Source organism: Eptesicus fuscus, chromosome 5 (genome assembly GCF_027574615.1).
Source record: "Eptesicus fuscus isolate TK198812 chromosome 5, DD_ASM_mEF_20220401, whole genome shotgun sequence".
NCBI lineage: Eukaryota > Metazoa > Chordata > Mammalia > Chiroptera > Vespertilionidae > Eptesicus > Eptesicus fuscus.
The window spans coordinates 35559768-35584760 of NC_072477.1; the positions used below are offsets into that span (position 1 = coordinate 35559768).

Consider the following 24993-nt stretch of genomic DNA (forward strand, 5'->3'; position numbering starts at 1 on the left):
GCGTCGAGGCGGTGACAATGGGAGCGGCGCGGGCGGCGCCGGGAGGCAGCTGACAGGCGTCTGCAGCTTCGCTTCATGGCCGCTCTCCTGCCCCGCCTGGGCTCGGAGGGGAGTTGGGGAGCCCGCGGCGTCCGGGAGCCGGAGCTGGCGAGCGGAGCGGGAACCTGTGCGCGGCGCCGCTGAGGCGCAGCATGTGAAGCCGAGACGGCGTCCAGCGCGAGGCGAGCCTCCCAGCCGGCCGGGATGGCTACGACGGCCGAGCTCTTCGAGGTGGGTCCCGGCGGGTCTTCGGGGAGTGGCAGGCCCGGGGTACAGGCAGCGAGGTAGGCGGGCTGAGGAGCGGGTGTCCCGGGGCCCAGAGCAGCCCTCGGAAGAAAGGTGCACAGCGGAGGGGTGGGGTGGCGGCTCCGGTGTCCGCGCGGGCGGAGCGTGAACTGGGGGAGGGTTGGATGGGGGTTCGGGGTGGGGTGGCCGGCCGGGAGGGGAGCCTGGAGTCCTAAAGGAGGAGAGAGGAAGCCTGGGAGGCTGGGGCGCTGGGAGGCGAATTCGGGATGAGCGGTGGGGAAGGGCTGGCTCGGGCGCGGAAAGAGGAGTCCGGAGCCCCAGGTTGGGCCAGCCCGTCGTGTCGCTGGGACCCTCGAGTCATTTTCTTGGGGCCACCTGAGATCGGGACGCATTAGGGCTTCTCCTTGTTTGTAATCACCCTGTTAGTAAACGGAATGGCGCTCACCTGCCAGCCCGTTTACCCTTACATTGGGGAAGGCCGAAGTGTTGTGTTAGGTGGATAATAAAGGCCTGTGTAGTCCGCTAGGCTGCAGGGGGCCAAACTAAAGTGAACATTCGTGCGCCGGCCTCAGAACTGGTGTGCATTATAAAACCACCTGCCTGCTGGCCAGAGAAGCCTTCACGCGTGAAACCGTGAGCATTCTGATGTGCTCCTTGAGAGTTTTCAGTCTCTAGAACTTGAAATTTAATTTCGTGAAATCCAATGTGAGAAGCTGTGATGTGTGAGATAATAGGATGGGAAAATCCTAGTGGGACCGCAAAACAGTGAAGCGTAAAAAGAACGGATCTCCTTTTGTGAAAGAAATGAAAACGGAGATATGAAGAAAGAGGAAGGAAAGACCCTTTTTGTGTGTGCTTGTGTTTCATATTGAGTAACAAAGTAAGTAATAATTGAGAAGACTGCGGTTGACTAGAGAATTTCTGAGTGAAAATTGGATCCTTTTTCTGCCTAAGATTCAGCAGGTTTTGGTTTTTTTGGTGTTTTTTTTTTTTTTGTTTTTGTTTTGTTTTTGGCTTAAAGTGTAAATGCCACAGTTTTTATAACTAGGAACTTTTCACATTTGTTACTGTTACTGTATTTCGGGTTTCTGTCAGCTTTTGGATAGATAATGCTTTTGAGAGGAATAAGGTGCCATTGTTATAATAAGTTGTAATAAAATAGTAAGTTGTGAGTGAAGGATCTATAGTTACAAGAAAGAATTTGGAAATACTAATTACATTTCTTTAGATTTAAGTGATGAGAGATATAGCACATTAACTATAATTCCGTCTGCTTATTGATTGACATTCTTTTTGCTACAAGCTTTTACTGTGTGTTGTTGGGAAAGGTACTAAAGTAGTTCTGTAGTTCCTTGTTTTATTTTTTACATCTTATAAAGGTAGAAAACTATGTATGAAGTTGAGATCTTTAATTTACTTAATAAAATACTGGACTCGCTAGCTTTTAATAGGAACGTTATTTTGTCATACAGTTCATAAGGCATTAGTCTTTGAGTTAATGAATATTGCTTGACATTCCCAATTATGTTCTTTTTTCTTTAAACATTTGACCATGAGTTCATATATCTTATTTGAAAGTGTATTGTTTTCTGCTCCCATTGGTGGGAAGGGGAGAAAGACGAGAAATACATACTTTGCTTTCTAGGGTCCACCGTTTAGTAAACTAGTTAAACCAAATTAGGGTTTAACTTCACTCAGTGACTCCAGTTATGTGACAGTTGGTAATATTTACTTACTGATAGAGTAATGATTTTCAACCAGTGTACCTCTGATTGTAATAATTTTAAAAATACACATTTTTATTGATTTCAGAGAGAAACGGAGAGGGAGAGACAGAAACATCAATGATGAGAGAGAATCATTGTTTGGCTGCCTCCTGCACACCCTCCACTGGTTATCTAGCCCACAACCCCGCCATGTGGGAATCCTGGTTCATAGGTTGATATGCTCAACCACTGAGCCACACCAGTCGGGCTGCTGCAAAAATTTTTTAAATAAGCAATACTGACCTCTTTTCCCTTAGATTGTCAAATAAAAAAATGACAACAACACAATAGCTGTCCACTGTGAATGAATCAAAATTATACCTACTTTTTGTCAGATCAGTAAAAAATATAACAATTTTTTTGTTTTCCACAGAATTTTAGTAATTAGTTTATGTGTGCTGTGAGATGGAAAAGGTTGAAAACCACTGCTGATAGAGACAGACTAGTTCTCTGGCCAGAGGGTTCATAGAGCAATCTTAAACATGCTTATGGATCTTAACTCATGTGACTTTCTTTTTCCTGATCATATGTAGCTTGTTGTTTCATCAATATGAAAAGCATTATTACATTAATAGTTACAATGAAATGTTAATAGTATGATTAAGAAAAATATTTATCTTTTCAGCCCTACAACAGGCTCTACTCTTGCCTAAGTTCTCATCGCTAAGTGAAAATTGGTCTCTTTGCTTTAGAGGGAGGAGAGGGATTTAAAAAAACACACACACAAACCTTAGTCATTGCTGTTATTTCCTGTTCCTACTTCCATAGGATCTAGGTTGTAGGACAAGTCAGGGAATGTTTTTTTCTCTTGCTTCCCTTTCTTAGTCACAGCTGGGGAACTGTGAGAAGCAGAGGTCAGGACGTAGTCAAGGATATTTTGTTTTTATTCATCCTGGTTTTAATGCACTATTAAGTTGAATTGTGCATTCATTTTCCACGTTGAAAGAGGTCAAATCAATGCAAAATTATGGTTTGAATTCATGAAATTCCATGTGTTAATTGTACTTCTTTTAAAATATTTTTGATCCCATGAGACTGCCTTTTTTTTTTTTTTTACAAAAACACCTTCATACAACAAAATCAACTATAGGATATTACCTTGGTTGACAGAAATGATTAGAAATAGATTATTCAGTTATTTTAATAGTGAGTATCCTGGAAATACTCACTGTTTCCTTCTTAGATTCAGCCCTTGTTGACAAATCTTTCTTAAAGGATCTATATGTGTGTTTCTAAATGATCACCTCAGGATGGACATTCTGACCAGGAATTCCTATGTGGTTTGGAGTAATTATTCCTCCTCATATAAAGAAGTAGCTGGGGGTAGTAAGTTATTTTTCTTCTTTTTTTTTTATAATTACATAAAAACATATTTTAATTTTTTTATTTCCCTATCCCACCTCCCCTTAAAAAAACAGGTTGTAACATTTTAAAAACCAGTTTCACAGAAAACATCTACATAGGAACAGTTTCTGATACTTCAGTTACACTAACGGTATGATACGGTGTCAGTTCAATAATTTTCCACTAACAAACATTTTTTCTACCTATTACAATCCCCTTATTTTTTTTTTGTATAAGACAACTAAGGCTCAGCAGAAATACCCATTAGATTATAAACATCCTTCTCTCCTAAAGTTGCTACACATTTATAGAATTTGTGACTCCCTTAATGCTTTAAGGTTTTGATGCCACATTGTAGATAGCACTTAGTTATGGAGAATAGGAAAAAGCAAAACTAAAATAAGGGGGTATAAGATAAATCTTTAACAGTCTATTTTCTGAATTCTTTAGATGCCGTCAACCAGGATCATACACAGGTTTCAGTCTTTTTTTATTTTTAATACATTTTATTGATTTTTTACAGAGAGGAAAGGAGAGGGATAGTTAGAAACATTGATGAGAAAGAAACATCGATCAGCTGCCTCCTGCACACCTCCTACTGGGGATGTGCCCGCAACCAAGGTACATGCCCTTGACCGGAATTGAACCTGGGACCTTTCAGTCCACAGGCCGACGCTCTATCCACTGAGCCAAACTGGCTAGGGCAGGTTTCAGTCTTTATGGTGTGAAAAGATCTAACGGTCTCATGCATTTTATTTATGCTGACTTCTACATTTTGACTCATCTAAATAAACACTGCAAGACACATTTATAAGAGTACATATACTTCCTTGTTCAGATAGATCTAAAGCTAATTTATGTAGGAAAACAATGATACTAAAAAACTCTAACTTCAGGTTATATTAGACTGAGACTTTCCATAGTAAGGTTCTTTACAGTTAGAAGCAATCCTGGAAAGTTTGCAATGGATGGGAAAGTGCATTAAGTGCTGTACCAGGAAACATACAGACTGAAATACTTTAATCCACTAGCAGTTAGTATAGAAAACATAAATGCTCTCTTAATAATCCTTTCTCTTTGGTCTTTTGGAATGTATTTTATTTCCTCTTGACTAAAGTCTGGGTGCCAAGATGCAGGAAATATATTCCTTATAGAACAGGTGCCTGTTTAATGCCATATGCAGATCTACCCATATAAAAGCTGTGAGATAAATCATATTCCCACCATTTTCTTTTGTCAAGTTATTCAATTTTAATTACCTCCCTAAAAATGAATGTCAGAGAAGAGTATGCTTAGGAAGGTACTGTTGGGAGTAGCTAACCTCCCACTTTCCACAATGGCTGCTGTGAAGGCTGGGTAAGAAAAGAGAGTAGCCTACCCTGTCCTTCCCATTAATCATTAGATACCTAGAGTTAGAGTCTATTCAGTTAGGCAGAGTAAATTGGGGGGAGAACTGAATGTGGAGAATAGTCAATTTATTTTTTGCAGCACTGTCCCTTTTGATGAATTCTCTATTGAAGTTCTTGTTTTATCCACAGGGTCTGTCAAAGTGAGTGCTCACAATGCATACTTTCAGTAGTTGAGTGATGGGCCTCTTGGATAGATATTCTGCTTGTCAGGACAGGACAGTTTGGTTGAGAAGGCATTCCTTTCTCAGCTCTGGGCTGTGTAACTTGTACTACTTTCTCAATCAGAAATATAGGAGGTACCAGAGCAAATGGTGAATCTTTACAGTGATGCAGTTAGGAGTTTGTTAACTGCCTTTTGGAAGTCAGTGTAAGAGTAAGTGGTGTTGATGGGTTCAGTGTGGTTGTTTCCTTAACTGTTTTAGTCAGCCAGCCACAGCAACAACCAGAAACACATGAATCAGGGATCTGTTTTAGGAATTCAGGGATGGGAGTGGCTCTACTCAAGGTTCGACTTAACTGTTTGGTGGCAAATGACAGTGCTCCATTTAGAGCGGCGTGATCTCTGGAAAGTCGCTGGGACATTTCAGTGGCTTTTGAACAGGTGGGACTCCACAAGAAGCCAGAAGTGGCCACTCAGGAATTGGTTCCAGTTTGGGTACACAGTGGGAGCAATGTGAGTCTTAGACCTATCTCTCAAAGTGTATGGACTGGTGTGCTTGGATCTAAGAGTTTAGCACGATATAACCAGGAATTAGGATTTAAAGGTCTCCAAGTAGTTGAATATTTTAAAAGGCGCTTAACCTCCCAGGCAAGACTCTCCAGAGGTGTCAGGTTGGGCACCACAGGGTCCTCTTCTTCAGAGAAATCCCACTCTTCCCCAGAACTCTCATTTAGGTAGTGTTTTCTTCTTCCTCATTTTCTGATAACAATTGAAGCCAGCAAAACACTAACACTGGCAAATAGAACAAAGGATGAAAAATCCTTTCAACAAGATTAACTTGCTTGTTTCTGAGTCCTTTACACATACAGTATGCCTTTGGCTTGCACCACTATGCAGTTCTTCGAGATTATGTTGTATAGTCTTCACTTACAAAGAAGACATCTCGGTTCTCAGGACCAGTTCAGTGTGTAAAAGTTAGTCACTTACCAGCGGCACAGGTCAGAGTCTCTCCTTTAAATCCTGGCTACCCAATAAGAGAAGGGGTCCTCATATAGGCAAGCTGATTTTCTTAGCGTGGTCTCAGTTGGCCGTAATACTGTGAAGAAACACTTGTGTCCTCTGTTTTGTTGTCAGGGATATTATATCTACTTGATAATGAAAAGAAGCTCAGTGGTTGGCTTCATAGTCTGCTGGTGCAGCAAATTTTGTGCAGGGGATGGTGGGATGAGTTGTCAAGGACATCTGGTGTGCACAGGTCCGACGTTTTCCATAAGTGGTGCAAATGCCCTAGGAAACTGGTGACTTAGCTGTTGGACTATCTGGAAAGGTAGCCTTAACCTGTAAATGAGAAGACATAAGTCTTTATTTTATTGAGACAGGAGAAGCTGTTGGCTTTTAATTCTTCTGTTCTCTTATATTTTTATTATTTTTCTTTCAACCAAATTCCATCCAAGGAGAATTTTTTTTTCCGCCTCACACCCTGCTGCACGATCAGGCTAAGCCCAACGCCGCCACTCCGCTCGCCCTCTCCATTGGGTACTCATAAGTTCTTTTTCTGTTGTTGCAAATATTCTTCTCTTCTCTTGCTGCACTACTAAGGATATTATACTCCCTTCTCACTTGCTATTTTTTTCTTGTGTTATTCTGGAGTCTTCTCTTCTCTTTGGGCAAGTTACCTTAATGGGAGAGTTTTTTGTTAACTAGGGTCAATTACCCATTTATTCAACAAATATTTACTGAGGACCTATTAACTTCAAGATAAGGTGCCAAGATTAATGAGGCTGCTCGCCATAGAAATATTAATCTTACGCAGTGCACTGTAAAAAAAAAACACACCCCAAATGGTTCACAGGCCAAATAGGTTTTGGAAAGGGGCATACTTTGTTTCATTAGAGATGTACAGTATAACTTAGTATGTTAGAAATTCTGAGACGTTCATTTTTAAGCTTTTTTGACCATGAGACGTTTATTTTGTAGTGTTTATTAATTTTGTGAATTCCATGTACATACTTTGGAAAATGTTGAATTATATATAGAACCTGCTTTTATTGTTAAGTAGAGGGAGGGGGAAAATAGATATATAACTACACTAGAGGCCCGATGCATGAAATTCGTGCAAGGGCCTTGGCCTTTGCGGCCACCTCTGCCGAGGGCCCTGCCCCAGCCCACTGCAGCTTTGTCCAAAAGGTAGAACGTCCGGAAGGACGTCTGGTCTAATTAGCATTTCACGCTTTTATTATTATAGATACTCTTGAAATAAAGTTATAAACGGTGTCAGAGAGGCCTAGATAAAGTGATAAAGGAGTTGAGAGGGTGGGAAAATTACCTCTAGAAGTGTGAAAGGATTAGGAGGTGTCATTTGAATGATATATAGAGGATAAGTTAGATTTGAATTTGCGGAATGGGGTGGAGGGATTTTCTAATAAAGTAGACAGTAAAATCCAAGCCATAAAGGGAGGTAAGTGTAGACCCTGGGGACAGGAGATGAGTTCATTTTGGCTGGAATGTAACATGCATGAAGAAGTGGAATGACATGCAAGGAAAATTGGGGGTTAATTGTAGAGGTTCTGAATGCCAGAATTAGGAATTAGTTGTTGTTTTTTCTTTATTGTAAATGTTGATGCCTTGGTAATAGTATTTGAGATCATGTAATTTGACTGTGGTGACAATGGCTCTTTGACTTCCAGGTTAGATTTTGAAGAGCCAAGAACACATTTTTCATGCACAAATTTATGTCTCCTAGATTTTCAAACTAAGTAACAAAAACTATTTAAACATATTTATGGAAAGATCCCTTGTTAAAGTGGTAAATATATATTAATGAATGTGAGATATACAAGTAAGGACCACTCCTTTACCTTTAAGGTGCTGAAATGCTACTTGTTTCAGCCATATTAGCTGTTAAATAAATGTTTAAAGGTTTTAAGAGATGTGGCCAGAAGCCGAGTACAGAGACAAACATATGTATTTCTTATATCACATCATCACAGGGAGATATTCGTTAAGAGACAATACAGTGCAGTGGAAGTACAGAATCTTTTCCTTGGATAATTAGGAAAGGTTTCATATAGTAATCACATAAATTGCGTGTTGTTAGATGAGTAGAAACTTTTTGGAAATGGGCATTCCAGAGCAGAGATGGAAGATGACTACAATTTGTAAGGTGAGGTGTATTCAGGAATACTGGGGAGAGAGAGAATCTGTATTTGCATGCTTCAGGTGTGGAAGTGGTGGCTCACAACAAGGCATTGAGACCACAGGGGCAGTTGGGGGAAACTTTGAGAGGGCTTTATAAAGTCCATGTTTAAGGGAGCTGACATGTCTTGTTTTGCGGGGAGAGGGAGTGGAGAGACAGATATAGGTGGTTGTAACACATTGTACTAGATCTATTTTGGTAAAGATGTTCTAAGAAAATACAAAAGTTTAGTTCAGTATCTCAGAAACAATGTTAAATTAAAGATTTATGTTCCTGTTCAAGGGCTTGACGTCTTAATTTTTAACAGAAATTACTACAAGCCCCATTTTTTTCTTACAATTGGTAGCATATATAAGGAGTCTGAAATAAAATCATTTTAATAGAGCCATCAGTAACCAGTTACTTAAAGTTGAATTTAATATGATAGTATCTTAGCCTTTAGTTGTATACTTCAGTTTTTGTTTGGGCAACTTTTACTTTTAATTACTACTATAGTAAAATAGAAGGTGAAGATATACCTTCATCTGGTTTATGAAATTCTAAAAGATTTCTCTTTTGACAATCCTCTGGGGAGGAATTGGTCATTTGGAGGTCTTAGAATTGGTTAAATTTGGCTTTTTCTTATTGTAAATGCCTTTGTAGCAAGGTTGAGTATTAGAAAGCAAATTATAGAGATTCAATTAGTTTTATAAGCAGAAAGATTTTTGTTTCATTTTTTGCTTTTTTGTAACTTCAATTACATTGAGATCAGTTGCTGATTTATCTTAAACTTTTGTAGTAACTAGATTGCCTCTGAAGATAAAACCTGTGCGTTGTTTCCAGGACACTGCTCTCTCCTAATTTTTCCTCTTCCTGCACTTTTCCCTCCTCCTTTGTTTGTTTGTTTTTTTTTGTTGGATCTTTTCCCTCTTTCTTTCTTCAAATGCTGTTAAGTTCCTCTTCTGATCTCATCCAATTCAGAAGTTTTAAATAATGCCTTTAAAATTATATCTAGCTTCAGTTTCATCCCTGTAATAAATACAAACTTATTTTTCTGACTTGTATATCTAACTAGAGGCCCGGTGCACGAAATTCGTGCACTCGGAGGGGGTCCCTCAGCCTGTCCTGCACCCTCTCGCAGTCTGGGAGCCCTCAGGGGATGTCCGACTGACGGCTTAGGCTCATCTAAGCCGTCAGTCGGACATCCTTAGCACTGCTGCGGAGGCGGGAGAGGCTCCCACCACCACCACTGCGCTCGCCAGCCGTAAGCCCAGCTTCTGGCTGAGTGGCACTCCCCTTGTGGAGTGCACTGACCACCAGTGGGCAGCTCCTGCATTGAGCGTCTGCCCTCTGATGGTCAGTGTGTGTCATAGCGACTGGTCATTCTGCCGTTTTGTTGATTTGCATATTAGCCTTTTATTATATAAGACTAGAGGCCCGGTGCACGAAATTTATGCATGGGGGGGTGTCCCTCAGCCTGGCCTCTACCCTCTCCAATTTGGGACTGCTGGCTCCTAACTGCTTGCCTGCCTGCCTGCCTGCCTGCCTGCTCGCTCCTAACCGCCTGCCTGCCTGCCTGCCTGATCACCCCTAATTGCCCTCCCCTGCTGGCCTGATCGCCCCTAACCGCCTCTGCCTCAGCCCCTGCCACCTTGGCTTTGTCCGTAAGGACGTCTGGAAGATGTCTGGTCTAATTAGCATATTACCCTTTTATTAGTATAGATTATCTCTGTACTGGTGCTCCAGCTATGTCTTCCGCAGGCTGTTCCAGTATTTTGTAAGACTGGCAGCTACTGGGTTGTGTGGTTTATAATATGACCAGTGGATCCTATGATCACCTCCTTTGCTGTAAAATGGATCTCTTGGTCTGATGTGATATGCAGGATCTCATGCCAGGGGAACAAACACTCCCTCTGTGAGAGACAAACCCAACTGGGAATGTTTTTAATTTTGGCAGAATGAATTACTTTTTCACACTGCAAAGGGTACAGTGTAGTCAACTTGCCGCCATGAGGCTGATTAGTCTACTTGAAGGATGGGACTCTTTTAGGGCTTAGAGTTGGTCTCTGTTACTGTTAGATCTTTGGCTTTGACAGTAGCTGAATCTGCCTTGGTGAGTAGGACCTCATGCTGTTGGGGTCATGTTGTGTCTGTACTATGTTTGCTCTGTTCAGTGTGTTAATGCTGGGCAGAAGCTGGCTGATGTGAACTGGCAGAGGCATTTTGTCTTCATTGATTAATTCCTTTTCCATGGTGGATGTCTGTGTTTTAGGGGTGTTAACATGTGTCACAAATATCTTATTTCTTCATGCCCACTCCCAAATATCCATCCACATGACTCTGCCCAAGACTTCTTATCTTCATCTACTAGTCTTTGTCCTCTGATAGCCAGGCTCTTTGCTGTTGTCTGTGAGTCCCATGTATATTGTAATCTCAGGTCAGTTCTCTGTCCACTCAGGAGAATGACCAGGTATGTTTCCCTAACCTTTGCCTATTGGGAAGATATTTTTCTTGCCACTGAATTTCATGGCTTCCCCTGAATGAGGTTGTAATTGCAGCTGCTATTCATTTTTAGTAGACATATATGCCTAGCCAACTCTCCTTGAACCAAGCTCAGTGTATTAATGAATATTGTATTTCCATCTCTCAACTACCTACTGAGTTATAACAACTCACTCAGCAATTTTAATACTGAAGTTTGTGCATGTGTTTTTATTTACTTATCACATACTATTGCTTTTTCCTATTTATTAGACTATGAGTTTCTCAGTTTGTATTTATGCATCTTTTTAATCCAAAGCCTAACAGAGTGCTTGATACTGGAAATTGTATTGTTCATTTAATGTTTATCAATGAAAATATTTTTTTAACTATGATTAAAAAATGGAAAATTTTATAGATAAAACAATTTAAACTGGAATGACTAGCAAGTGCTACCAGCTTAAATTATATGTTAAGTGGGGGACAATATATGATATTTATTTGCAAGAGGGTAGTGTGGAAAAAATATAAATAATTGTGTACTAGTCTAAAAAATGCATTATCAGCCGATGGTGAACATTTGAATATTTATTTAAAATATATTTTTATTGATTTCAGAGAGAAATGGAGAGGGAGAGAGAAACATCATTGATGAGAGAGAATCATTGCTCAGCTGCCTCCTGCATGCCCCCTACTGGGTATTGAGCCCACAACCCGGGCATATGCCTTTGACAGAAATCGAACCTGGGACCCTTCAGTCTGTAGGCTGGCACTATATTCACTGAGCCGGCTAGGGCTGAATATTTATTTATTCTTGGATTGGTCCTTCTAATTCTAATATTTTTTTTTGTTGTCTAATTAATGTTTTTTTCCATGAGGAAATTCAGAAAATACTTTTATTTTTTTTTTATCAGATATTGTGGCATTTCCCTCATTTTCCTTAAATTTTTTATAACATGATTTTAATAGGAACATAGTTTTCCATCTTACAAGTTTACCATAACTTTTCAATAATGATTTTGTTGAATATTTATGTAGACAATTTTACTCAGCGAACATTCTGTAAAAAGTTTTTATCTGCTTTTCCCTTAAATTTTTAAAAGGAGAATTACTGGCTTAAAGGGTAAGAACATTTGTAATATTGTTGATATTACCAAAATATTACCTCTTGCCTCCAAAAATATTGTACCTGTTAACATTTATGATAGTAATGAGAGTATGAATTTCAGTTTACCCTCTCCTGCATTACATATTATAATTTTTAAAAACTTGGTCACTTTGTGAGATAAAAAAACGTGAAAGTTTGATTTTTTGTGAAATTGCATATTTTTTATGTTTCTTGACCATTTGTATTTCTTCAATAAATTATTCACTTTTCTGTTGGGATGTTTTAACTGGTATTAGTAATTTAATTTCATTGGAACTTCTCACATAGTAGAACCTGTTTCATTTTTGTAGGTGTTTTTAAGTTATCTTCTATGAAAAAATTTAAAAGAACCTGTATTTTATAAACTAGGAACCTTTTGTGGCAGATGAGTATATTGAACGTCTTGTATGGAGAACCCCAGGAGGAGGCTCTAGAGGGGGATCTGAAGCTTTTGATCCTAAAAGGTGAAGTAAAAATTTTTTTTCATAGACCCAATCTAGTGCAGATTTGTGTTTGAAATAGATGTGACTATTGGAATTTCTTTTAATGTTCATATAAAGGGATTTTAGTTAACAATTGGTCATTAAAAGACACAAGCATTAGAGCTTGGGTTGACTTTTCCCCCCCCCTTTACATTCCTTTTATTTTAGAGCAGGACTTTAACTGGTATGAGGGAAGGGGTTTTGTTACATTATAAGAACTTAATATTTTCTCCAATTAATAAATTAGAGTTGGCAATAAAAACATGTTAAATGTGTTGTTTTAAGTATAGTTGTAAATTGGGGAACAGAAAGTCACTGAACCCTAGAATGCACAATATGATTTTTATGTAGTACATTTACCTTTTGACTGTTTCTTTGAAATTGGTTTCTATTTTGGAGGTTAATGGAGATTTTAGGTGAGGTTTTCTTTCATGTCAGAGATAATCCCTAACAAGGTACTATAGAGAAGATTAACATGATCATCCTTAATTCAATTCAAGTTTATTAATACCTTACAATTCTAAATGAACTGGTTAGTTCCTAAAATTAATCATAGGAGGATTGATACATACTCTTATTTTCCTTTATTAGGTTATTAGAAGAATTTGTAAATCATATTCAGGAACTCCAGATAATGGATGAAAGGATTCAAAGGAAAGTAGAGAAACTAGAGCAACAGTGTCAGAAAGAAGCTAAGGAATTTGCCAAGAAGGTACAAGAGCTTCAGAAAAGCAATCAGGTAAATATTTAGCTAAGCAATGAATAATTAATATATAGACTATAATATCTTTATTTCCTTTCAGCTTTTAGTTCTTAATAAAAATTTATTCAAATGAGATTAACTGTTGAGGCTTCTCTCTTGAGTTCTCCCATATCATGGGATAAAATGTTAATGGATTGTTATCAAACACTCCTGGCAGTGTCTTACTATTGAATGTTGGTTTGGGATCACAGTATTCCCTTCTTAGGATGGGGTGCTGTCCAGTATAGTGTGGCCCTTGCTTCTCCTCTAACAATGCAACCTTTCAAGAATAATGCTTCAGCAGACCTATATCTTTAAGGGCTCATTGTTAGCTTGGATATTCAGGTAGTCACTTGCATTCTCATTTAATCATAAAACAAAGTAATATCAGACTAAGTATTGCCTGGATCAGGTTTTTCCCCAGAGGAAACCTGGTCTGGGAAGTTTCACAAAAGTCATGAGTTATGTGCCCTAATAAGAATTACGATGTAACTGTGGAAAAAGTGGGTGCAGAATTCTTCCTCAGTCCATTTTGGAGTAAAAAAAAATAACTAAACTGGCCTTGGGACTAACTAGGTCAAACTTCTTAGTCATTCTTCGGCTCCAGACTGAATCTGGAACCTCCGAACTCCTTGCACAGCCTGATCTAGACTTGATTGCCCTTTGTGAGTGTGTAAGTTTAAGGAACAATGTTTAGCTCTGCTGCTTCCCAGGGACTATTTGTTTTTTAGCATTAGAGATTAGCAAACTGATCTCTGCTCAGATTTCATTTATTTAAGCATCTATGGCTGTGAGAAAATATTTAAGGAAGTCAATAATTTACGTAAGATAGAAAATATGTTTTTAAGTAGTTAAATTGATAAATTTCAGATACTTCTAATGCAGTTTTCCCTTCATAATAATAATGGTATTAATAGTTTAACAAGTTCTGGAGCCAGTGTTCTCTACAAAATATTAGCTGTGTAACTTTAAGCAACTCAAGCTTTTCTGTGCCTCAGTTTTTTCATCTGCATATAAAATAGATTGTTGTGAGGATTACATAAATAAATACATTAATATGCTTAGAATAGTGTCTAGCATAGAGGATGTCCTTAGTATATGTTTTTAGCTTTTCTCTCTCAATTTAAGGTTAGGACAAAACTGTCATACTAAATTACCAGCAATTTTATTATTGGCAATTCTGAGGCATTCATGGTGCATAATTTTTATCTACCAGAAGATAATCAGTATACCGTGGGAAAGGGATATTCTAGGAAGTAATATACATTTGCCTCAGTAGAACAATTGTAATCTTTTCTGTTTTCAAAGCTGAGCAAAAAAAAAAAAAAAATTACCTTACTTATATTATCATTGCTCTTTAAATATTTAAAATAAATGTTTGTTAAATATTTTTTTTAATCAGTGTCTTTTACTTCTAACATGTTTTTAATTTTTTAGTGTAGTAGCAAGTGAGTTGTTCAGATGACTATTCTCTTTGATACTTAGTTCATTGTTATCAGAACCATTATTTATGAGTTAAGTGGTACTGGGAAACTTTGTTAAACAGAATGAATAGTAACTAGTCTTGCTGTTTTATTGATTAGTAAATGTATTCATAATAAAATATAATTTTAATAGTTACAAGGATAAAATTCTGCAATTTTGTTTAAAAATTTTCAGATTATGTATTTATCTAATAGGCATGAATCGTTTTTATAGATCATCTTTTATGTAACTTTTATGTTATCTTTAATTACCTTAGTTTGAGAGTAGTGATGAGTTAGTAGTTTAGTTTTGATACAAATTATAAGTTAATTGGGCGCTGTCATTCTATTATAAGTAAAAACTGGGTTCTGTCATTGTATTTTATGCTTATGCATATTTTTTTCAGGTTGCCTTCCAACATTTCCAAGAACTGGATGAGCACATTAGCTATGTAGCAACCAAGGTCTGTCACCTTGGAGACCAGTTGGAAGGGGTAAACACACCCAGACAACGGGCAGTAGAGGCTCAGAAATTGATGAAATACTTTAATGAGTTTCTAGATGGAGAATTGAAATCTGATGTTTTTACAAATTCTGAAAAGGTGAGCACTGCTAAAGGATAAAAGCAAATTATAGCATTAATAACAATGTTCTAATTATAAACTACAGTTATTACTTTCCAGAGAAGAACTTCAAATCACTGAGTAGCTGACTTATTGTTCTGATGTGTAAATTAGTACACTAGCTTACAGATTGCTGATGAAGTATTTATATTCTAATTTTTAAATGAATTGCTTGGCATTTTTTTTCATGAAATTATCTATATGTGTGGTTTGGAAATGCTGAGGTGACTATTAATGAGTGTTTCTTTTCTGAAATTAACTTTTAATATTAACAGAATTTCTATAGATTTTGAATAGTTACATTTCATTGGATGAGGGTGGTCTGACCTAATTATTGAAATGTTGAAGTGACATTTTTGTTGTTTTATTCACTTAAAGTGGGATATATGCAGCAGAATAATCGGAATTATTTTCATATATCTTGTTTACCCTTTTTTGGATTGATAAACTCAGAAGAAACTTACAGTTCTGCTTTCAGTAATTAGTTGAATTTTTTCAGAGGAAATGAACTATAGGTTTCATTGGGAAGGTGATTATGGCATTATGAAATGGTAAGATTTCAGTGCTAGAAAGACAGATGTGTATGTTTTATTGACTTATTGGTGATACCCGAAATGCATTCCTGTTGCTCAAAAAGTTTTATTTGTTGAGAATTTTAAAAGAAAATTGTTTAGGTGAGGGTCTGCGGGCATACATAGGGGAATATTACTATTTTCAAATATAAACATGTTTTTGGACATATATATAAGGGTTTTAAAATAATTATTGCTTTTATTTTTTTAATAGATAAAGGAAGCAGCAGACATCATTCAGAAGTTGCACCTAATCGCCCAAGAGTTACCTTTTGATAGGCAAGTTTATTTCTCAAGAGCTAATTTGTATATATGGTGTAATTTATAAAATAAACTTGTATTTTTCCCTCTATGATTTTGCTCATTAATTCAACAAGAGTGTATTTAGTACCTCCTTTGTATAAGGTACAATATACACTAATAAAAAAGAAACATGAAAATTGACCATCACTCCGCTACACCCACCAGCCAGTCAGGAGCGAGTATGTAAATTAACCCAACAAAGATGGTGGCGGCCACAGAGCTGGAGCGAGCAGGAGGCTTGGGGTGCCCCCGGTGATGGAGGAAGCCAAGCTTCCCGTCCGCCCTGGCTGGCCCTGGCCTCCGCTCAAGGCTACAAAGTTTCAATTATAGAAGATAAATAAATCCCAGATACCTGCTTCCAGCCGGCCCTGGCCTCCGCTCAAGGAGGCGCTGAAAAAAAAAAGGAGGGGCTGGGAGCTTGGGTCGCTGCGGGGTATGGCCAGCCTGCAAACAGCCATCAGCCCCTCACCCAGGTTAGCCAGGCACTCCAGCGGGGACCCCCACCCTGAAGGGGGTGTGGCCAGCTTGAAAACAACCCTCATCCCCTCACCCAGGCTGGCCACACCCCCATGGGGTGAGGGTCCCCGCTGGGGGGCTTGGCCAGCCTGCAAACAGCCATCAGCCCCTCACCCTGGCTGGCCAGGCACCCCAGTGGGGGGCCACACCCCCATGGCCCAATCCCTGTAAATGGGCAGTTGAACATCCCTTGAGAGGTCCCAGATTGGAGAGGGTGCAGGCTGGGCTGAGGGACACCCCTCCCCCCATGCACGAATTTCGTGCACTGGGCCTCGAAAAAATATGGTCTCTGTTTCTAAATGTAATAATATACCTTGAAATAATTTCAGTTCTTTGTTATCCTCTGGGGGAAAAATGAAGAAGAATTTTGAAATTTACTGAAGTGAGATTTTGAATTTTTATTTTTTGGACTTTCATAATCAGGATGGGAGAAAACTGAGAGAGTTTAAACATGGGACCACCCAGCTGCTTTTTCCTATCTTTAGATGAGAGTTCTTAAGTTTTTAAAGATCTGAGACAACAATGAAAATCTGATGAAAGCTATAAAGTTTCTTCCAATAAGTCCATTTCACACAGATTGTTGTATACAATTTTATGTAGTTTTTATACTCATTAGCTTATCTGCCATCTCTGGGGAGTTCAGTTTAACCTTTTGCACTTGGATGTCGAGTGTGACTTGACACGGTTAGCATTAGAATAAAGGAATCGAGAAAAAAGCAAGCGAGTGCAAAGGGATAAGAATCCTTGTTTTAGTTGAAAGGCTTAAGGCCATCTAAATCAGGTATTAATAGTTTTATCCCAAAATTAACTTTACTAAGATGGAAATTTTTGCATGATTTCCTTTGTCCTTGGAATGTCAGACACTTTAATAAAATATTGCTAGTAGTAGTTCCTGCATTGTGAATATCTGAAAGAAATATGTCTTCCCATATAACAGACAATATATCTGTTATTCTTTTGGTAATACTTGGAAGATCCTCTGGTACAGATAGAATATAAATGTATTGCTATACTTAAAGCTTGACCATATATCGCAAACATAGAGAGTTCCCTATCCACAAAATATATCTTATTTTACTCTCAACTATGTCCTCATAAAGGATTAGCAGTAATGGTTATCTGTGACTTAAATATTATTAATAATCTCATTCTTGCCCAGCATGAGAGAAATGATTTTTAAAGTGACCCACAAAAATCTCTCTTTTAACTTTATCTCATTTCATACTTGTGCCATTTATTTAAATGGGTTAAAATGTGCTGCTCATGATAGGTGCATAATAATTGTTGGCTACCTCTCCCATCCCTCTCTATCCTCTCTATTATATGTTTCTATAAAACAGGGGTCCTCAAACTTTTTAAACAGGGGGCCAGTTCACTGTCCCTCAAACCGTTGGAGGGCCGGACTATAGTTTAAAAAAAAACTATGAACAAATTCCTATGCACACACTGCACATATCTTATTTTGAAGTAAAAAAACAAAACGGCAAAAACACCCGCATGTGGCCCGCGGGCCGTAGTTTGAGGACGCCTGCTATAAAACATGCATATACTCATCTCTTCAATTTCTCAATTATACAATTGCATACTTTTATTACAGTTTTGTTTTAGCCTCTCTGCCAGTTCTTGGAGTTGAATATATATATTTCATAAAGATTCACAACACCTTTGAAGTGCACTGTGTGATCTGCCATGACTGATACAGTCATGCCTCACATAATGTCGTTTTGGCCTTCCATAGACTGCATATATGATCCCATAAGATAATAATGGAGCTGAAAAATTCCTATCACCTAGAGACATTGTAGCCATTGTGATGTTGTAGTGCAATGCATTACTCATGAGTTTGTGGTGATGCTGATGTAAACAAACCTATTTTGCTGCCAGTCATATAAAAGTGTAGCACATGCAATTATGCAAAGTACGTAATACTTGATAATTATAATAAACAACTATGTTACTGGTTTATGTATTTACTGTACTTTTTATCACTATTGTAGAATGTACTCTTTCTACTTATAAAAACATTTTTCTGTAAAACAGTATGCCTGGTTACACTAGCAATGGCCTCTTGTGTCTCGGGTTTATTTGGTCTCTTGATGGCCTCATTTTCTCTTGTGGTTGATTTAATCTTGTGTTTTGTACAGTAACATGCTATACAGGCTTGTAGTTTAGGAGTAATAGGCTATATACAATATAGCATTGGTGTGTAGTAGGCCATATCATCTATGTTTGTATAAATGTACTGTATGATGTTCACACAACAATGAAATTGCCCAATGACCCATTTTTCAGAACATATTCCTGTTATTGAGTGGCATAGACTGCATATCAATTTTGTATAACTTTAAATTTTTATTACTTTCTTCATCTGTCTTTGGCATCTCTTTTGCCAGTCACTTTCCTCTGTCTTCACACTGATTGTGTAGGAACTTTCAGCATCCATTTTCCATGATGTGTATTTCCCCTGATATTTAAGACTAGTGGCCCGGTGCACGAAATTTGTGCACGGGGCGGGGCGGGGGGGGGGGGTACGTGTTCCTCAGCCCAGCCTGTACCCTCTCCAATCTGGGACCCCTCAAAGGATGTCCTAATGCTGGTTTACAGGGATCAGGCCTAAACCGGCAGTCGGACATCCCTCTCGCAATCCAGGACTGCTGGCTCCTAACCTCTCACTTGCCTGCCTGCCTGTCTGATTGCCCCTAGCCACCTCTGCCTGCTGGCCTGCTCACCCCCAACTGCCCCCCGCCGCCAGCCTGCTCGCCCCCAAATGCCCCTCCCGCCAGCCTGATCACCCCCAACTACCCCCCCCCATGTGCCAGTGTGCTTGCCCCCAACTGCCTCCCTTGCCGGCCTGCTCACCCCCAACTGCCCCCCCTGCTGGCCTGCTCGCCCCCTCCTTCCCTCCCCACTGGCCTGCTCACCCCCAACTGCCCCTCTGCTGGCCTGCTCACTCCAAACTGCCCCTGCCCCCCACAGTCCTGATCACCTCCAACTGACCCCCACTGATGGCCTGCTCGCCCCCAACTGGCCCCCCTGCTGGTCTGCTTACCCCCAACGGTCCCGCCCCCACCAGCCTGATCACCCACAACTGCCGTCCCATCCTGGCCTGATCACCCACAACTGCCCTCCCTTCTTGGCCTCTAACCACCTCTACCTTGGCCCCACCACCATGGCTTTGTCCAGAGGAATGTCCGGAAGGTCTCCTGGAAGGTCTCCCAGTCTAATTAGCATATTACCCTTTTATTAGTATAGATTTTAAAAAAATTCTATTCTATGGTGTGTGTGATATTTTAGTTTCTGAATTTGCAAAGATTGGTTACTCTACTAGGCACATTGCTTGGTCCTTTTTTTGGCTTCTACACTAGTTTTAAAATAACTCATTTGTATATACTTTTTCTTTTTCTTTTAAATAACAATAATTGAACTTTTGAAAAAAAATCCCAATGGAGGGAGGAATATGCAAATATCAAGTGATTTAAAATGCCAGTGAATATGACTAGAGGCAGTAGCTCAGTGATGGGGCTGGCTGGATTGTTAATGCCTCATACAATTCTTCGTTGTTTGACAATTGGTTATTCAATGTGGGTTTCCTAAATGAGAACCAACGACCCCATCTGAAAATCCAAAATTTAGTTTTGTCACCTGGCATGCTTCCGGTCAGTACTGTCTCCCTTTTGGCTTTGTCTTTTTCTTTCTTCCTTATTTTATGATGATATTTAGTACAGGGGATTCGCATCTATTCCCAAACTCAGTTTCCCCTTTTATTAATATTTTACAATAGTACCATTGCTGTGGTATATTTGTCACAACTAATGAACTTCATCGTTGGTTTTTATCTTTCAGATTTTCAGATGTAAAATCCAAAATTGCAAGTAAGTGGGGTTCTATTTATTTAACTGTTTTGAACAAGCAACAAACTACTTGGGTAAAAGAAAAAAATAGTAAGAGGAGAGATAGTGGATCATGTCATCCTTCCATCCTATCCTTGGCTTTGATTGCTTTTCCTTGAAACAAACATTACCAATTTCTTGGGTATTCCTCCAGAGTATTCTATAGATAAATAAGCCTAGGACATAAATCATGTATATATGTGTACAATTTAGTTCTATCATCCTCATTTATTTTAAAATAATTAGTAGCATTCTATATAAATAGTTTTTACCTTCTGTTTTTAATTTAACAATGTATCTTGGAGATTATTCATAAAGATATCTCTAGAGTAGGTTCTTTTTTAAAAAAACACAAACTAAGTTTATAATTCCTTACATAACTAGTTTGATTTTTGCCAATTTTTGAATTATATTTTAGGCAGATCATTCTAGGTTTCTAGAAAAGCCACTATATTTCAGGCTCTTGTGGTAGCCCGATCACTGTTCGTGAGGCCAGTTTGTATAGAAGGTTCAAAGAACTACCTATTTTCCCAAAAGTGTTAGGGTAAGGATGACACAGGTAGTTGGACTTCCTGCCCTGTTTTTGATCACTATAGATTAGTCCAAAGTTCAGTTATTCACTCAGAACTAATAATAATCTCAAGAATATAGTGAATCAAATATCACATATTATCTTAAGGTAAAATTTGGTATTGAATCCACCATTTTGTTCAAGGCAAAGGCATCTGAACTCAAAAATTTCTGTAGTCCTCCTCACTCTTTCTGCACTTTCAAGTTTAAGATTTTTCCTATCTCTTGTTCTCAGAGATACCATCGGGAGGATTTCCCCGTCAGCTGTTTTTAAAGTAATAGTGGTAAATAGCAGTCAGACTGTGGGAGTTCAGCTGTTTTGTTTGGGAAGATAGGGAAGGTGTTTTTGTTTTGAAAATATAGATTTATATACTACAATATAATGTAGTGTCTAGATTCATTGTAATATCTTACTGTTTTTGTAATTTTTCAAAAGAGGGCTAGATCCATAGTCATTATATTTATAAATAGTTCATATGCTAGCAAATAGCTTGCATACCTTGTTTGTCTCATGGACTTTCTTTTTATTTTTAGGTAAATACCATGATTTAGAATGCCAACTGATTCAGGAGTTTACTAGTGCTCAAAAAAAAGGTGAAATCTCCAGAATGAGGGAAGTAGCAGCAGTTTTACTTCATTTTAAGGTAAGTAGTAAAAATTATAAGTGAAAATTAGTCTTCAAGGCTGGAGATTATATAAATTCTATATATTATAGTCTCTGATTTTCTCCTATTATATGACTATCATGACAATTTTTGTTTTGAATAATCTTACTATACATTTTATATCTTTATAAGTTATGTTAAATTTTAGGTGTTTAATATTATTTAAATAGGGATTTTATGTTCTTCTAGAGTTCTGGTGCACAAAATTTGTGCACTGGGGGGGAGGGGTGTTCCTCAGCTCAGCCTGCACCCTCTTGCAGTCCAGGAGCCCTCGGGGGATGTCCAACTGATGGCTTAGGCCCACTCCCTGACAACTTAGCACTGCCGTGGAGGTGGGAGAGGCTCCTGCCACCGCCGCTGCGCTTGCCAGCCACGAGCCTGGCTTCTGGCTGAGCAGTGCTCCCCCTGTGGGAGTGCACTGACCACCAGGGGGCAGCTCCTGCGTTGAGTGTCTGTCCCCTGGTGGGCAGTGAACATCATAGCGACTGGTTGTTCCACCGTTTGGTCAATTTGCATATTATCCTTTTATTATGTTGTATAACAATATTTTATCAAACACCAATATATATATTTGATATCATGTCAAGCTGTATATGAATTTTTATATAGTTTGCCATAGAAAGTCATATTCTTTTGCCTTCTTGATTTATAATGTATTATTCTTTTCAGTCAAGCATGTTATGAAATAGGTCAAAAGCAAGACAACTTGATCTTAAGTATCTAGTGGAATATAGGAACCACAGAGTAGGTGGAATGTGACTAGTAAAAGACAAGTTAAATCCAGAGGATCTCAGGTGATAATACAAAGGAATATTCTGTTATAGAACTGTCTTCTTGGAATTTGAACTACAAAGATAATCTGTATGGGAATGCATTTCTGTAAACATAGTGCTTAAAGAAATAGTGTTTCCTTTAGTATGTTTCTTTATATTTATGTCAGATAAGGGGAGTGGTCGGCAAACTGCGGCTCACAAGCCACATGCGGCTCTTTGGCCCCTTGAGTGTGGCTCTTCCACAAAATACCATGGCCTGGGCGAGTCTATTTTGAAGAAGTGGTGTTAGAAGAAATTTAAGTTTAAAAAATTTGGCTCTCAAAAGAAATTTCAATCTTACTGTTGATATTTGGCTCTGTTGACTAATGAGTTCCCTCTCACAGTCTGGGAGCCCTCAGGTGAGAGGCGACCCAGCGATCAGGGGAAGGCAACGCCCCCATCACACCTCTGCTGCTGCCACTGCTGGCAGCGCAAGGCTCAGCCTGGCCTGGTTACCTGAGCCTTGGGTGGCCCTGGGCGTCTGGGCAGCTGCCATAGGTGGCTTGCCTGTGCCTTGGGCCGGCCCTGGGTGGCTGGGCAGCCGCCATCCGAGGCTTGTCTGCGCCTTGGGCCGGCCCTGAGGGGCTGGAGGGCTGAAGGGACTGGGCAACTCCAGAGGCAGGCATGCAGCGCGGCCGTGCCGCGTGCCTGATGCTCTGGTGGGGCTGAGGGGACTGGGCACCGCCATCTTGTGGCTGTGGGTGCCGCCATCTTTGAGGGCGTGACAGTCAATTAGCATATTCCCTCCTTATTGGCTGTGGGTGCCGCCATCTTTGTGGGGGCGTGATGGTCAATTAGCATATTTCCTCCTTTTTAAAAAATATATTTTATTGATTTTTTACAGAGAGGAAGGGAGAGGGATAGAGAGCTAGAAACATTGATGAGAGAGAAACATCGACCAGCTGCCTCCTGCACACCCCCTACGGGGGATGTGCCCGCAACCAATGTACATGCCCTTGACCGGAATCAAACCTGGGACCTTTCAGTCCACAGACCGACGCTCTATCCACCAAGCCAAACCGGTTTCGGCAGCATATTTCCTCTTTATTAAATAGGATATTGCTTACCTTACTTTTTTTAATGTCTGATTTGTTAATTGGCAAAAATCTCATTGTAATTAGCTTAACATGACAAATTATTTTATTTAAACACATTCTATTTAAATGGATTCAATTTTTAAAGTAAATTTCCAGAATGTCAGTTAAATGCAGCTCTGTCCACATTCTTGCAAGGGAAAGCAAATGCTTTGAATCCAAAAGAGGACAGAAGGAAATATATATTTCTAAAACCTTTTCTCAAGACCTTGAATCTGTTTGTGTGCGTGCACATGTTTTGGAGTTGAAGGAGATGACTAGATGATGATTGGGTAAAATGACTATAAAGAACTCATACCTAAATTTTCTTTGAAGTCCAACAACTATTGGCCATTCATTGGGACACAGACATAGCTTTATTACATTACATAGTTATACTTTTTTTTTATTGAGGTTATTATTATAATTTAATAGAACATTGATAATGTATTTCTTTCTTCTTCATAGGGTTACTCCCATTGCGTTGATGTTTATATAAAGCAGTGCCAGGAGGTAACATAACAGTACACTTTTTGGATTTCATTTTATTATATGCTAATTTGTGTTGTAAAAACCATTTAAAAATTATGTATTCACTATGTAAAATGTCTCTGCTATTTAGGGTGCTTACATGAGAAATGATATATTTGAAGATGCAGCAATACTCTGTCAACGGGTGAACAAACAAGTTGGAGATATCTTTAGTAATCCAGAAACAGTACTAGCTAAACTTATTCAAAACATATTTGAAATCAAACTACAGGTAATTTTAAATAACGACTATGTAGTTCTTAAAGCAATATCTGATTTTTTCTGTGTTTTAAAAGTTTTTTTAAAATACTAGTTTACTGTGTAATGACCATAGGAATAGAAATCTACTTATTCACTGAAGGGGAAAAGGAGTAATAGTGTCATGCTTTTTAAAACATGTTTTGTTGCCCTAGCTGGTTTAGCTCAGTGGATAAAGCACCAGCCTGCGACTGAGGGTTGCAGGTTCGATTCCTGTCAAGGGCACGTACCTCGGTTGCAGACTCCTGGCCCTGGGTTGGGGCGCACATGGGAGGCAACTATCTGATGTGTCTCTCTACATCGATTTTCTCTCTCTCTGTCTCTTCCCCTCCCTTTCACTCTCTAAAAAAATCAATGGAAAAGATCCTTGGGTGAGGATTAACAACAACAAAAACAGAAAAAAACAAAAACATGTTTTGTTGAAAAAAATATGCTAATCACTAAGTGTCATAAAAGCACATGTTTGAATTTTGTTTACCAGTATGTAGTAGTAGTAGTATCAATTGTAGTAACAGGTTATAGTATGGTAGCCTCAAATTTTTATTTTTATTGGTCCTCACCTTGACCAATAGATGGCATTTGTGAAATTGAATAAGAATTACAAATGCAGTCTGTAGAATTTTTTATAATATGGTACTAACATGAAAAGGAAAAAAACATAGGAATTTAATTTATAGCCTATACTCCCATAGCATTATATTTTAAGGCAACATTTCCTAAGCTATG

The 24993-nt window shown here is 38.9% G+C and overlaps 1 protein-coding gene and 1 pseudogene across 2 annotated transcripts in view; one reads left to right on the top strand and one right to left on the bottom strand.

Annotated features, from left to right (window-relative positions):
• The first annotated feature begins 7 nt into the window (after positions 1-7).
• The window catches only part of EXOC5 (exocyst complex component 5), a 46882-nt gene continuing 21896 nt past the window's right edge, over positions 8-24993 (top strand). Inside the window, exons 1-9 of one of the 2 annotated variants that reach the window (XM_008139008.3) lie at positions 8-270; positions 12137-12231; positions 12841-12988; positions 14862-15056; positions 15864-15928; positions 20312-20340; positions 21463-21572; positions 23947-23991; positions 24101-24241. In XM_008139008.3, the coding sequence (XP_008137230.1) occupies positions 244-270; positions 12137-12231; positions 12841-12988; positions 14862-15056; positions 15864-15928; positions 20312-20340; positions 21463-21572; positions 23947-23991; positions 24101-24241 (855 nt within the window). In that variant the 5' untranslated portion in view covers positions 8-243. The remainder of the gene's footprint in view (positions 271-12136; positions 12232-12840; positions 12989-14861; positions 15057-15863; positions 15929-20311; positions 20341-21462; positions 21573-23946; positions 23992-24100; positions 24242-24993) is intronic. The other variant, XM_054716033.1, reaches the window with a different exon arrangement.
• On the bottom strand, positions 5124-5906 carry LOC114230557 (DDB1- and CUL4-associated factor 16-like; annotated as a pseudogene).